The sequence below is a fragment of the Drosophila sechellia genome, chromosome 2R (assembly GCF_004382195.2).
Source record: "Drosophila sechellia strain sech25 chromosome 2R, ASM438219v1, whole genome shotgun sequence".
Taxonomy (NCBI): domain Eukaryota; kingdom Metazoa; phylum Arthropoda; class Insecta; order Diptera; family Drosophilidae; genus Drosophila; species Drosophila sechellia.
The window spans coordinates 13,211,318-13,226,984 of NC_045950.1; the positions used below are offsets into that span (position 1 = coordinate 13,211,318).

Sequence of the window (15,667 nt, forward strand, 5' to 3'; positions counted from 1 at the left end):
ATTTCTTCGTGTGTAATTGAAACGAGAAATGGTAACACCAGCTGAATGACAGTTTAGTTAGCAGCCGGGTCAACAAGTCACAGCACCTTGAAACTGTCAACCTGGCGCACTGACGCAAATAAATCGCCCATCGTTGGCGCACCTGACACTGTCAACATATGTATGCATGGCGTTTCTGGCGAGGATTGGGGAGTTGCTGGGGAGGCCTTGTACATACATCTTGCTTACAGGACGCCAAATTGAAATTTAAAACGAGAAAACCAATAAAAAACAAGTTACAGACGCCACCGACGGGCGGCAATACAAATTGCACTGACGACAGCTGAAAGGCCAGTGCGCTGAGCCAACCGAATCCGCCCAGAAATCAGCCAGGAAGCAGCCGAAACCACCCGATCCCAAATGCAATTCGCGCCCGGGACCAGCATACAAATGCCTTCAGCCAAAGGATAATATAATGCACGTTGTTGAAGAATAATGGTCCTGCCAGAAGACAACGTCGCCATCGTCGTCCAAGGGACTAAGCATGTCTGCCATTTCGAAAAGAGGAAGGGCAACATTGGAGGCAGCCAGGATGGGGCAGCCCCATCCATCCAGGATCCAGGGAGCGGACAATAACGATGCCGGCTACGGCAATGACAGGCAATTTTAATAGAATCTGCCGCCGGGTGTGGGGATACGGACTTAACTTGGTGCGTGCCCTGGCCGCTTCTCCGGGCACACGAGGAATTTCCAGGACAGCTTCAATTTGCACCATCAGCCTACCAGTTCGAAGGATACCACCAATGGGTGGATGCGGTGTGATTTATGTATAGCTAAAGTCAACAATCAATATTCAAACTCTCACCAAACCTGTCTGCTTTTTAAAAAATCTATGAATGTTTAAAATTGAAGCACTTCAAAAAGTCCTTATAAATTTCTGATTTGATACCATCAATAAATATTATTCGCAAGCACATATCAATTTGCCTAATTCGTAAAATCCACGATTGCTATCAGTTTCTACGCAAATTTCTGTATCTCTCTTGTAAATTCGAGGGGAATGACCAAATCAATAGATAGCCTAACCGCTGGGGACTTTAGACCTGGACAGAGAATAACAAGGAAATAAATTTCCCTCTTGACTCAATAAATAAAATCAATGCTTTGAAGCCCAGATAATATATATATTATATTCTTATCATCCCTCGCGAATTAAAGTGTTGTGTGCTTATAATCTCATCATATATATTTCGTACAATTAATAATCTCAATTTACTGCCTGGCTTTTCACCATGCTCCCCAGCTGTTCACAACTTGGCGTTGACGTGGATGGCCAGCACTCCGTCGTCCTCGGAGCTGCCAATGTAGATGGAAGCCCGTCCGTCGGATCCGACGCTGACGGTCTTGCCCGTGCAGGAGGAACCGCTCTTGGAGCCGGAGATGACGTCGCAGTAGGTGCCGGCGGGCAGGCCCGTCTGCAGGGAGCTGTTCAGGTCGTAGTTGTCGTTGTTGAAGGCCACGAAGCCGCGGCTGCCTCGGCTGAAGGAGATCTGGTTGCTGCCGTTGTCCCACCAGTTCTGGATCGCGTCCGAGCCCACGGCGTTCCGGAAGGCCACCATGTTGTAGATCTGGCGCCAGCGGTGCTCGCACACCCAGCCGCCGCTGCAGGAGTTGTCGCTATTGAAGACGGGCGAGGCGATGTTGTGGCCGTCGGTGGTGGGCGGGCCCTGGTCCGTGTCCGAGAAGGAGAAGGAGGACATCACGCGGGGAGTGCCGAAGGGGTGCGCCAGCATGAAGGCGGAGGCCATCTTGTACTGCTTGGGCACCTTGTAGGTCAGCACGTCGGCGCCTCCTGCTCCGTGTCCGCGCTGGTTGTCGTGGTTGTCGACGAAGACCAGGGAGCGGTCGGAGGCGGCGAAGCCCCAGGCGGTGCCCCAGTTGGTCAGGTACTGCAGCTGGTCCTTGCCGCGGAACACCTTGCCGATGGAGTCGGAGTGGCGGAACTCGGTGATGGCACCCACTCCGGTGTACTCGGACTTGCTGATGGCCTCGCCGCCCATGTCGATGACCTCCTGGACGATGTACGCCTTGGATCCCGAGGCGAAGCCGTGGTCGGTGTTCAGGTTCTTGAGGCGGCCATAGATGACGGCCAGGTCGGCGGGCCACATGTGCTTGGCGGCGTCCACGCGGAATCCGGCCACGCCGAGGTCAATCAGATGGTCCAGGAACTCGACCACCTTGTCCTGCACGTAGGAGTTGCCCTGGTTGAGGTCGCGCAGACCGACCAGCTCGCAGTTGCGCACCTGGTTGGCGTCGTTGTAGTTGTTGATGGCGCAAGTCGGGTTGAAGTCCAGCGAGGAATAGGGCACTCCAGGATAGCTCTTGCTGCTGGGGCTGGCGGTGCTGCCGCCCGTGCCGTAGGTGCCTCCGTCGGCGGCCATGTGGTTGAAGATCACATCCACGTAGATGCGCACTCCCACAGCGTTGCAACGCTTGACCATGCTGGCGAACTGCTGCTCGTTTCCGGAGCGGGTCTCCAGCTTGTAGGAGATGGGCTGGTAACGTTCCCACCAGGGACGGCTGTCCTTGACGGCGTTCTCGTTCACAGGCGAGACCTGGACGCCGGCGAAGCCATTGGGTCCCAGGAAGTTCTCGCACTCGGCAGCGATGTCGTCCCACTTCCACTCGAAGAGGTGGACCATTCCACTACGACCGGAAGCATAGTTGGTGTCGAATTGGGCGTTGGCCACCGCCAGGAGGGCGAGGCACACTATGCTCTTAGCCAGAAACATGGTGATTCCAGATGGAAGTTCAGTTTCACTCTGGTCGGAACTACTCAGAGCCGCTCCTTATATAGTGGACCCCACTGCTACTTTATCTGAGGGCTTCGCGGGGATGTGATTTGTGACTGCATGGGATCTTATCGCTCCCTAAGGGGTTTTTTTCACGCATGGGGTCTGACTGGCGATTAGTTTGTCTAATCAGAATTCCGAGCAGACGTATTGACTGGAGATCGCAATTTTTCGCTGATGATTAGTGGGCCGGCTTATTTTGATTATATTTATATCAATAACTCATCGGGAAAATGCATTCCTTTGATATCGGTTTCAGTTGGGAATTTATTGACCATTTATTACGTCCACGCTCCTAGAAGCGTGTCCACTGTGAACTGTGGCGCCAATGGCCAGGTTTTTGAGCGTATTTGAAATCATTGAAATCATGCAATATCTCCCAAACAAGTTGAAAATAAAGGTAGAAACCGATTTTGGCTTGAAGCTTTGGCTGCCCCGTTCTCCAGAATACGTGACTTCTGGCCTTGACTGGAGGCCACTTGATCTCTGGTTCTGAAGTGGCGGAATGTTAACACGTCCAGGACGACGGATTAATTGGCGACTGCTGCGCAACTTATCTCTGTCTATGCAGGACCTTTTTCGGCTTTGCATGCTCACATTTCCTTCCTGTCGCAGTGCCAAATGAAATTTGCAGGGCAAAGGAACGTAACAAAAAAAACATGAAGGCAAAATGCAACACATGGAGCTAGTCAGACTCCTTGGGGCGCTTCCTGTTGATCCTTGAGCGCATAAGAGCGTCCTGCCATGCCGGATGTCTCTGGGTAATTTAGATAGCTGCAGTTCTTGTTGCTGCCGCTCAAAGTTGCATAATGTCACTTTGAAAGTGTTGCAGGGCAAAGGACATGCGAGCACCCACAGACATCTTAAAGCTGCGATAAGCCGGCAACGATTTTTATGAAATTCCTAAAACGGCAGTCTCCATTCGCTGTTTGCTTACATCGCACCCTGTTCCTCTTTACTTTTGGCTCTTAGTCAACATCCTTTTTTAATGTGACTGTGTATGCCCGAAGGATTTGTGCGTAATGAAAAACTGTCACGAAGGGCGAAGGATGAGCCTAAGCCATTTCGCAGGTATGTGTGGAGAAATTGAAAAGCGCTAGTCGAGATCCGAGGGAGCATTAAACTGGCAAATTTGTGACCAGGACTCGGGCCAGGACATTTATGGCCGACAGACGGCGACGACAGCGACATAAAAACGGCGACGCTTGCGTGATAAGCGCATAAATCAGTCGAAGGAAAAAGGAATCCCTTACCCCAAAGCCAAGGGCTCAGCCCAAGACGCAACTCCCCATGTAGAAGATATTTTTTAATTTCAGTTTATATCTCGCTGCAATGTGGAGTTACTCGTGTAATTCGTTCCTCAGTTAATTTGGTCTGGAATCTCAAAATTAATTAACACAATTTCGTGAGACTGATAAATTAATTTACTCATATCACCTTTCTGGATGTTAAGTCTTGCAATTAATTAACAAAGTTTTGATTTAACTGATTAATTGAATTCACCTTACCATCGTTTCTAAACATTATCTCAGTCTCTTATCGCATACAAGGAACCACAAATCATTCAAGCCACACAATGAATAGATAAAGCTACAACTATAAGAAAATTTAATTATTATTCAACGTCAAGGGTTTGCTGAACACACGCCAAAATGTTATAAACAATATATCACACCTGCTGATTTCCTGTAGTGACAATCCACAAGCCTCTTCTCCAGCAGCAGCAATCACTATTCCAACGAATTATATGCGCCATGATCAAAACGCGAGCTGAATCCCTTAAAGCCAAAGGACAACTGCGAAGGACATTCTGGTAAGCTCATTGCTTATGCTCGAACACGAAGCAAATTCAAATTACAAATTATGTTTTCGTCATTGACCCAAGTTTTACGAGAGTATGCGTCAGCCAGCTCCCTTTAAACACCCCCTAGTATCCGATGGTCAATGTCCGCGCGGTGTCAACTATTTTGTTTCCGGTTTTAACTTGCGCCATAAAGCGGGCGTTATGTGTCCGCTTTTATGGCTTCTAGCGACGTCCCGTCTTCATTGTTTCTTAATAATCCGACGAGCGTCTTCGGAGTGCACACGTCCTCGCATTAAGGATGTTTATGGGCCAGACACTGTTTCCACCGGGAGCTGGTGATTCCGGGGGTGGTGACCCCGACTTCTACCCGGCTAGTTGCATGCCGCACATACTTCCGCTGCGCTGCAGTCATAAATGCGCTTAATTGGCAATTTTTGTGTGAGCGTGTTGAAATTTTTGCACCCTACCCGGACTCGACCGAAAGTTGCAGTCATAAATAGGAAATATGTTCCTGGAGTGCCGGGAAGTCCGTTGGCCAAGTGGGGGCATTGGTTTTTATGGGTCATGCATGAATTTGCCGGGATTTATATGTGGACTACATGACCTGGATTCTTATGGCGCACAACCAGTGCCATTCCTTTGGCTAATCAAAAGATATTTCGGGAGCCGAATGAAATGAATATGGCTCGACCACAAATTAACATTATTTTTTTAATACACGAAACGATTCATAAACATTATAGCTCTGCAATAATATTTCCCCACAAACGGTGAGAATATAAAAATTACCTGACCCATTAGCTATTGATGTATTATTCACCAATAATTTGATATATATATTTTTTTAATTTCTAAAAGCTTGTTACATGACCGGCAAAGAAAATGGATGTGTTATCTATGATGTAGAAAGCAAAAGGATGAGTAGCCAGAAAATATTTCACCCCATTAAAGGTGTGTGTCAAACTACCATTGCCTGAAATCAAATAAATAATTAAACATTATCTCTCAGGTTTTTGTAGATAATTCAAATTACCAACATCCGTACTTGGTGTACCAATGCCCTGCTCCTGAAACTCAAAGGTGACAACATGGATAATTCGGTCAATCCGAAAGTCGGTATTCCTGTGAAGCAATGTTGAAAATGACTTGCTCGGCTTGAATATATCCTTGATGCCCATCTTTTCAAAAGCTGGAGAGAGTTCTAGATCACTGTGTATCTTAAACTTTGGAATACCCACAAACACATCCATCATTGTGAGGTTCCCGGCAACACTTAAGATATTCATGGCCTGCAGCATCATTTGCAAGGCAGCAAGTCCATCAGGCTGATCGGGCTTTATCAAGAGCATTTGGAGATCTCCCTGGGAAAAGGGCACCAAAATGGCGGTGGCTTTAAGATTCCCTAGGATGCCAAATGCAAACTTACTATCCTCGTGCATCATGGGTATCATAACGCTCTTTGCGGCATTTACTCGAAACTCCCGGGGATATGTGGCTTCCGGATTGAAAGTCCGCGCCCAACTCAAATTGAAGAAAATGGCATTTATGAGGAGTCCTTGGCTGTTCGGTTTCCACCAGCTTTCTTTTACCACCTGCCCCATTTGCTCGCCCATTTCACGGCTGTAAAATGTATTCACCTCGTCTAGTTTTTCACGAACAAAGGCGATATTACGAGCTCTTCCCTCTGTATGCCGCATAAAAAGTCTATAATCCGTGGACATCTTCATATTCAGACGTACATAGAATCGGGTAACACTCTTGGCCACTGGTGCCTTCTGCGCACTCATAACAAAGATTTTCTGGGTTTTCGGCTTGTAATCAGATAGATGTGTTCCCCGGTAGTGCATAGCCTTTCGAATTTGCTCGGATTCACCCTCCTCCACGCCCACATAGATGAACAGCATGCTGGATCGTATCATCTCCGTGGAGAACATAATGTTCCTGTTCGAAAAGCTGTTCACTATGGCTGCGTAAAATCCATCTGGCAATTGCGAATTCTTCTGAGCCCTGTAGCGTGAGATTCCTAAAAGGATTAGTAGGAGCACGTACATTATGTATAAAATTATTTAATACTGTGTTCAGTTTTAAAGCTAAGATGCCCACAATCAAGCGTGTAATTGTAAACTCTTTGCGTGAAAATTGCAATTCTAGAGGTGATACATGAGCCACTTACTGATGGCAATATCGATATCTTGAATTAATTTTTACGTATTTGTCGGGTTAAGAATATCAGGGTCCTCGCCGTCCGTCCGTCCGTCCATATCAGCGTTGCTCATAACTCTTTTCACAATATAATTTTTATGCAGCTGTGCGCAGTCAACGAGTCCACTTGCGTCTGCTTTGGCTTCTCCACGATTAATGACCTCACTCCCGTTTCGTGCAGCCTGCTTTGTCTCTTCTCAATTTTTGGCATTTCCTTTTCATTATATAGTTTTCCCTTTCTAACCAAGCAGCGCAAGTGGCCACGTTCAGCAACAGCTCTATCGCTCTCGTTTTTGCAAAGTCCTAGATAATTCATCTATTCATCCTCACACATTGACAATAAATAGGAACACGCATAATAGCAAAGGGAACATGGAGAAGAAGTAAACGGCGACTAAACGCATTCATTATTTTCGCCACGTGTTCATAAATAGGAACACGCATAATAGCAAAGGGAACTTGGAGAAGAAGTAAACAGCGACTACACGCATACTCATTATTTTCGCCACGACACGGCCATTCTGACATTTACACGTCCTCGTGTAAGCTTTTGATACCGAGATACCAAGATATCAAGATCACATACTTTCATCACAATTCAATAACATTTAATTTCATTAGTTTGACTTTCTTAGGTGTATTTCTTAAATCTTAATTCTGTGAAGAAACAAAACAGCTTTTATTTCATTGTTGCTGGGATAACTTATTCTGTTTTCATATTCAGTTCCATTGATCAGTAATAAATCAGCTTACAACTTATCTTAACATTATCATTTATCGATTTCTATAAATCGATCTTCCGCCAGTTCACACACACTTAATTATTAATTCAATCCAAACTCATCGTCTCTCCTGGACGGATAACTCGCAATTCATCGTCTCACCTGACGGATAACTCACAATTCATCGTCTCACCTGACGGATAACTCACAATTCATCGTCTCACCTAGACGGATAACTCACAATTCATCGTCTCACCTAGACGGATAACTCACAATTCATCGTCTCACCTAGACGGATAACTCACAATTCATCGTCTCACCTAGACGGATAACTCACAATTCATCGTCTCACCTAGACGGATATCTCTCGTTCACAAAAGAACTCATTGGCGGGCTTTTCTTTTCATTCAACTGTTTCTATATTTCAGCTATTGCTCTACATTCTCGTTTAACTCATTCGGGATTTCTGCATCCGGCATTTTACGTATATCTTCATGGCAATACTTGAACGATCGGTTACTCGTCAACGACTTTAGTGTATACCTGTCACCCTCTAATACTTCAGTCACCAAAAACGGTCCTCTGAATTTCGGATCTAACTTAGTTTGGTGTCTTTCTTCATTCCTCAATAGCACATAGTCACCTACGTGGTGTTTGTCAACGGCTGCCCTACTGCTATCAAATCGGGATTTGTCGTAAGACGCTAAGGAATTCATATTTTCTGTCGCATGAGCTCTAACAGTTGCCAAATCTATTTCACATTCGGTCTCACATGGGGGAACTAATCCAAGGGGTCGAGCCTGTTTACCAATTAACATTTCTAACGGACTTGCCTCAGTGGCACGAGAAATTGTACAATTCAGTGCAAGTTGGACTTCGCCAAGTGCGTCCTGCCACGATCGTTGACTTGATTCTACCACTGACAACAAATTTTTCAGTGTTTCCATCACCCGTTCCACTTGCCCATTTGCGCGGCTCATTCCCGTAGCAATCAAGTGAAGTTCAACTTTCTGCGATACACAAAACTCTGAAAACTTAGAGCTAGTAAAACATCTGCCCTGGTCGGCGATGATGCGATTTGGTACTCCAAATAAGGATATGGAAGATTTCATAGCATTAACACAGCTTTCGGCATCTATCTTTAAGGTGTGATACAGATAAACAAACTTTGTATAGGCATCGATCTGAACAATGACATACTCCTTCAAATCGCTCTTGCCACTTAATTTCCCCGTTATATCTATGTGGATGGTGTGCCACGGTATACTTGTCTTCGGAATGGAATGAAGTTCCGCCTGAACCTTCCCGGAAGATGATTTCACTGATCTACAAGTTATGCAGTTTGAAACAAATTTTCGAACATACTTGTTCATTTTAGCGAACCAATAATACTGGTACACTTTATCAAGTGTCTTTTGCCACCCTAAATGCATTATCGACTCGTGTACCTGGTTAATTACTGACCACTTGAAAGCTCTGGGTACAACTGGTAAATAACTTGTTCTACCTCGTCTTTGGACCTTGCGATATAATACACCTTTTCGCAAATCATACGTTTTGGCCAAATTTTCAGCCAATTCATCTGACTCCAATTTGTTAACTATTTCTATTATCTCAAGGTCTAACCGTTGCTCAGCAAGAAGCCAAGTACTTGAAATTTCAGACAGATTTACTCGTTTTTCGGGAATCTTGTTTATTGACAAAATGTGTTCGGGTGATAAAGGATTTCTTGATAGGAAATCCACATGAGCCATACGCTTACCCTCTCTATATTGAATTTCGAAATTAAACGATTGTAAGTAGGCCCACCAGCGGTGAACTCTGGGTGTTAAATCTATTTTTGTGCGAGAAGCTTTTAATGAATTGCAGTCTGTATAGACAACGAACTCACGGCCAATTAGGTAATGGCGAAAATGTTTAACGGCTTTTACCACTGCCAAGGTTTCCAGCTCGTAGGAGTGATATCTAGATTCAACAGAGGTAGTTGTTTTGCTGAAGTATTCGATTACATGGGGCTTACTTTCTATACGGTGCAAAAGTATCGCTCCATATCCACAGGCACTTGCATCAGTGTGCAACTCAATAGGATATTGCGGGTCGAAGATTACCAGAACAGGTTCATTTGTGAGGATCGTCACAACTTTAAGTCTGATCTCTTCCAGCTCAGCGCTCCATGTAATCTTGCCGCTACCAGAGGAAAGTGAATACAATGGTTTCATAAGTTGGGAGAATCCAGGCACGAATTTGCGAAAGTAAGAGGCCAAGCCAATGAATTGTCTAACGCCGGAGACAGTTTGAGGAGGAGGCAAGGAGCTTAATGAAGCTATCTTTCGCACATTCGGACGAATTTCTCCAGCTCGCACTTCATAGCCCAAATACTGAACCGTTGTTTTGAGAAAACTGCATTTAGCATGGTTAAAGGTAAAACCAGCCTTTGTAAGAACATTCAAAACAGTTTTTAACCTTTCCAAAGCCAATTCCTTGGTTGGCGATACTACCATTATATCGTCCATGTAAACGATTACAAAAGAGTTAGCAAGGTCACCAAGTGCATTTATGACTGCGCGCTGGAAAACAGATGGCGCATTTTTGAGGCCAAAAGGCATTGTAAGAAATTCAAATTGGCCGTCTGGGGTCACAAATGCAGTATATTCCACGGATTCAGGGTGAATCGGGATTTGGTGGAAACCACTTGCCATATCCAGGCATGTGAAATAATTTGCTCCGCGAAGTCTAGCAATTTGATCGCTGATAAGCGGCAAGGGGTATTTATCCGAAATCGTGTTCGAGTTTAGCTCTCTAAAATCAACACATAGACGGTCGGTTCCGTTCTTCTTTTTGACGAGCAACATGGGGCTAGCAAAGGGAGAGCAACTTGGGCGAACAATATTACATCTTATCAATTCGCTCACCTGCATTCGCACTACTTCTCTCTCTTCGGGGCTAAGTCTATAAGGTCGGCGCTGAACAGTTTTAGTTGGATCAATCAAACGGATTTTCATTTCGCCTGTATTTACTCGAGTATGAGGTATCCCGTTGGTAAATGAAGTCGAGTGCTTTTCAAGTAACTCAATTAATTGAGCTTTCTCATTGTCGACTAATTCGGTGTCAATATCGGACAAAGTAAACGATCGCTCAGTAACGGAACAATTATTAACAGTTTTTGATTTTACAACTTTAAAATTATCGGATGTCAAAATTACATAAAAGCCTTGTTTAAGTATTTCTCGCCCTATCAGAATATCATTCCTCATTTGCTCGTTCGGGACTACATGAAATAATATTTCCATAATATTTTCGTTTATAGTGACTTCACTCAAGATTTGCAATGTACTGCACACACTGCCACCACCAATGCCTTTTATCATTACAGTATTGTTTATACGTTTACCAGATAACTTATTGCTAATGTCGTCTTTAATAAGGGAGCACTCTGCACCGGAATCGAAACAAATTGGATAGATCTCACCTCGTTGATGCAAGCTTCCCTTTGGCTCAATCACACAACATTGGTTAACAGTCTTCTGTTGAGTCACATCTTGTTTGGCTGCACTTCCGTTTTTCGGGCATTGGTTGGAGAAATGTCCCGGTTGGCCGCACCGATAGCACGTAACATTTGATTTTTCACGCTGCGGTTTCGCCTGTCTATCTTGTCGCATTTTACTTCGGCATTCAGCAATTCGATGTCCCGGCTTTGAACAGAAGTGGCATACAACTGGCGATGCCTTACGGTTCTTCTGGTCAGGTCCAAGGTTGTCATCTCGAGCATGTCGCTTCTTGTCGAACGTAAACGCTTTTAACTCCGCCTGTAGCTTACTTCTGGTACGCACATTGGATGTGAAGAGGACGCGCTGCAAACGACTGTCAATGTTTGCCATATGCGCAAGAACAGTTGTAACGGCAATTTCTTCTATTTCCATATTCCGCCACTTTGTAGTCAGCGTCGTCACCAGCCGACTCGCATACACCGCGTAACATTCATCGGCAGTCGGGCGGCTGTTGAGTAAATTTAAAAACGTAGCGGCCGGCGTCTCTTCGGTTTCAAAGCGCTGCAGAAATAATTCCTGGAACTCTTGCCAAGTCATACCCTGGTACGAGATTTGTGTTAGCCACTGAGATGCAGTTCCTTCCATGCAGTTACTTAGTGCGATGATCAATTTACTTCCGGCGTCACTTGCATGATTTTTACAAGTTCAGCAAAATTCCGATTTTGCATTTCCACTACTGCACGCCACTGATCCTCAGAAAATGCAGGGTGTGGCACAGATCCCACTTCTGATGTCGGGTTAAGAATATCAGGGTCCTCGCCGTCCGTCCGTCCGTCCATATCAGCGTTGCTCATAACTCTTTTCACAATATAATTTTTATGCAGCTGTGCGCAGTCAACGAGTCCACTTGCGTCTGCTTTGGCTTCTCCACGATTAATGACCTCACTCCCGTTTCGTGCAGCCTGCTTTGTCTCTTCTCAATTTTTGGCATTTCCTTTTCATTATATAGTTTTCCCTTTCTAACCAAGCAGCGCAAGTGGCCACGTTCAGCAACAGCTCTATCGCTCTCGTTTTTGCAAAGTCCTAGATAATTCATCTATTCATCCTCACACATTGACAATAAATAGGAACACGCATAATAGCAAAGGGAACATGGAGAAGAAGTAAACGGCGACTAAACGCATTCATTATTTTCGCCACGTGTTCATAAATAGGAACACGCATAATAGCAAAGGGAACTTGGAGAAGAAGTAAACAGCGACTACACGCATACTCATTATTTTCGCCACGACATATTCAATAAACACCACATTAGCTTACAGCACTTTGAAAATTATGTTCTAGTTCTAGTTCTAGAGCAATATAAATTACTCCTTGTAGGCCAAAGTTCAGATTGATCACGCTTCTAGTGGCGTGCAAGTCAAGTGGCCAATAAATCTCCAATATCAACCAATATCTGAGGAATGCATTGTCTTGATGCTTACTTATTTCGAACTAATTATAATTAGCCACCAGTCAATAGGTCTACCCCGAACTTAGATAACACGCCTTAATCGCTATTTAATCAACTCAATACATACAAGAGTACGTATCGCCTTAGCAGCGATAAGATCAATCCACAAATCACTCCCGGCAAAGCCGAATGGGTTTGGTCATCATATATAAGGAGCTGCATCGACACGCTTTTAATCAGAGTGAAATTTAGCTTCCACCTAGAATTAACATGTTTCTGGCAAAGAGCCTAGTGTGCCTCGCCCTCCTGGCGGTGGCCAACGCCCAATTCGACACCAACTACGCCTCCGGTCGTAGTGGAATGGTCCACCTCTTCGAGTGGAAGTGGGACGACATCGCTGCCGAGTGCGAGAACTTCCTGGGACCCAATGGCTTCGCCGGCGTCCAGGTCTCGCCTGTGAACGAGAACGCCGTCAAGGACAGCCGTCCCTGGTGGGAACGTTACCAGCCCATCTCCTACAAGCTGGAGACCCGCTCCGGAAACGAGCAGCAGTTCGCCAGCATGGTCAAGCGTTGCAACGCTGTGGGAGTGCGCATCTACGTGGATGTGATCTTCAACCACATGGCCGCCGACGGAGGCACCTACGGCACGGGCGGCAGCACCGCCAGCCCCAGCAGCAAGAGCTATCCTGGAGTGCCCTATTCCTCGCTGGACTTCAACCCGACTTGCGCCATCAACAACTACAACGACGCCAACCAGGTGCGCAACTGCGAGCTGGTCGGTCTGCGTGGTGGTCGAGATCCTGGACCATCTGATTGACCTCGGCGTGGCCGGATTCCGCGTGGACACATGTGGCCAAGCACATGTGGCCCGCCGACCTGGCCGTCATCTATGGCCGCCTCAAGAACCTGAACACCGACCACGGCTTCGCCTCGGGATCCAAGGCGTACATCGTCCAGGAGGTCATCGACATGGGCGGCGAGGCCATCAGCAAGTCCGAGTACACCGGACTGGGCGCCATCACCGAGTTCCGCCACTCCGACTCCATCGGCAAGGTGTTCCGCGGCAAGGACCAGCTGCAGTACCTGACCAACTGGGGCACCGCCTGGGGCTTCCCCGCCTCCGACCGCTCCCTGGTCTTCGTCGACAACCACGACAACCAGCGCGGACACGGAGCAGGAGGCGCCGACGTGCTGACCTACAAGGTGCCCAAGCAGTACAAGATGGCCTCCGCCTTCATGCTGGCGCACCCCTTCGGCACTCCCCGCGTGATGTCCTCCTTCTCCTTCTCGGACACGGACCAGGGCCCGCCCACCACCGACGGCCACAACATCGCCTCGCCCGTCTTCAATAGCGACAACTCCTGCAGCGGCGGCTGGGTGTGCGAGCACCGCTGGCGCCAGATCTACAACATGGTGGCCTTCCGGAACGCCGTGGGCTCGGACGCGATCCAGAACTGGTGGGACAATGGCAGCAACCAGATCTCCTTCAGCCGAGCCAGTCGCGGCTTCGTGGCCTTCAACAACGACAACTACGACCTGAACAGCTCCCTGCAGACGGGCCTGCCCGCCGGCACCTACTGCGACGTCATCTCCGGCTCCAAGAGCGGTTCCTCCTGCACGGGCAAGACCGTCAGCGTCGGATCCGACGGACGGGCTTCCATCTACATTGGCACCTCCGAGGATGACGGAGTGCTGGCCATCCACGTCAACGCCAAGTTGTAAACAACTAGGGCAAAGACCAAGGCCGAGAAGCCGAGCAATTATTTGAGATTATTAATTTTTTAAAATATATACGATGCGATTATAACACACAAGACTTAACAATTTTAAAATGAAGATGGGCAGTAGTCAGTTACAAGTACGTATTTATGGAAAATGGTAAATTTTATTGTACTTAAAATTGATCACAAATAACTGTTACGCATAATGTGGCAAAAAACAACTTATGGGTGACCTTCTTTAAAAGCGCAGCCTTTTTATCTCGGTATTCAGCGTGATTTGCAGCCGGGTCACCACCGGCACAATCATCTGGAGGCCAAGATGTTGCTCCAAAATCAGGTCAATCTCTTTGCGGAGAACCTGCTCAAAGGCGTCGCTCACATTGCGCTTCTCCACGATCTCCACCAGCGGCCTTGCGAGTGGATAATTCGCAGCACAGGTGAAGACCAACTGGAGGGCATAGCCTCCTCGCTGCCCCGCTCCCACAGTGGCTCCATCTTCATAGTTTTGAGTGGACAGAGGAACTTTCAATTGCAAATTTGGGCGACGGGACAAAACCACGTAGGCCAGCCCCAAATAATGCATCGTTCGCACCTCATTTTCCTGCAAATCCCTAAAGTACCGAGCCGTCTCTACATGGTTCCACTTATCCGCCTTGTCCCTCTTCACAACTCCTCCCTTCCGTTCCTTCTGCGCCATCCTCCAGTAATTTTGAATTTTGCCTTTTTCTTTTTGAAAATTTTAGCTTTGCCTGGGTTTCTGCGAACCTCCCCAAAAAATTATTTGAAATGAAATGCCAGGCTATCTCGCAAGCCGAGATTTGCATAGTCCCATCAAAGCAATAACAGATGGATGTGATGGTGATGGAGGCTTTCCTAAGTCTTAAGATCTGCGTGGGCTGGGAAAAAGCCCCTTTCCAAAGTTGAAATGCTCTACTAAAAATATTTAAAAGGAGACTTCGAGGAAATCATATATCCGCTTCCTAGATTAAACTAATATACCATTTTCTTAGGATAATTTATTTGGAGTAAATACTATTATACTTAAAAATAAAAGACTAATTTAGTGTTGCATAGTAAAAACATAGGCCAGCACAAATTAAAACCCATAACCTAAGTCTACTCCCTTTCTTATAGAGTATTTAAAATAAAACATGTTTACTTGTGGCATAAATAAATTCGCATTAATACTCCAGCCCGCAAATTGAGTTTGTTCGTTTGCTTGATTTGATTAGCCCAGATTTGCTGGTCTCAGTGCTATGCAAATTAGTTGTGTGATTATCGCGAAAATTGGCAAACAGAAGGCAACCCGAACCGGGGTGGAAAAACCGCCACCGCGTAATAGTTTTCAGCTTCAGACGTGCGTGAGAATTTTCTCTTTGGTCGCCTTCGGCACTTGGGAAATCTTCCACGCATATGAGTAACATTTTTATTAGCACGGAAAAAT

The 15,667-nt window shown here is 46.3% G+C and overlaps 3 protein-coding genes and 1 pseudogene across 3 annotated transcripts; 1 reads left to right on the forward strand and 3 right to left on the reverse strand.

Moving 5' to 3' along the window:
• Positions 1-1,206: 1,206 nt before the first annotated feature.
• Positions 1,207-2,839, reverse strand: LOC6609553 (alpha-amylase A). Its single transcript, XM_032714968.1, has one exon. It carries the CDS (start codon positions 2,769-2,771, stop codon positions 1,287-1,289), a length of 1,485 nt encoding a protein of 494 aa, XP_032570859.1. The 5' UTR covers positions 2,772-2,839; the 3' UTR covers positions 1,207-1,286.
• A 34-nt stretch (positions 2,840-2,873) lies between these two features.
• LOC6609554 (serine protease inhibitor 42Dd) lies at positions 2,874-7,102 on the reverse strand. Its single transcript, XM_002034201.2, has 2 exons — positions 5,669-7,102; positions 2,874-5,608 (listed from the first exon to the last, which is right to left on the reverse strand). The coding sequence occupies exons 1-2, from the start codon at positions 6,684-6,686 to the stop codon at positions 5,487-5,489; spliced, it is 1,140 nt and encodes a 379-aa protein (XP_002034237.2). The 5' UTR covers positions 6,687-7,102; the 3' UTR covers positions 2,874-5,486.
• A 5,653-nt stretch (positions 7,103-12,755) lies between these two features.
• Positions 12,756-14,316, forward strand: LOC6609555 (annotated as a pseudogene).
• Positions 14,317-14,366: 50 nt separating this feature from the next.
• LOC6609556 lies at positions 14,367-15,035 on the reverse strand. Its single transcript, XM_002034203.2, has one exon. The coding sequence runs from the start codon at positions 14,918-14,920 to the stop codon at positions 14,462-14,464; it is 459 nt and encodes a 152-aa protein (XP_002034239.1). The 5' UTR covers positions 14,921-15,035; the 3' UTR covers positions 14,367-14,461.
• Positions 15,036-15,667: the final 632 nt, after the last annotated feature.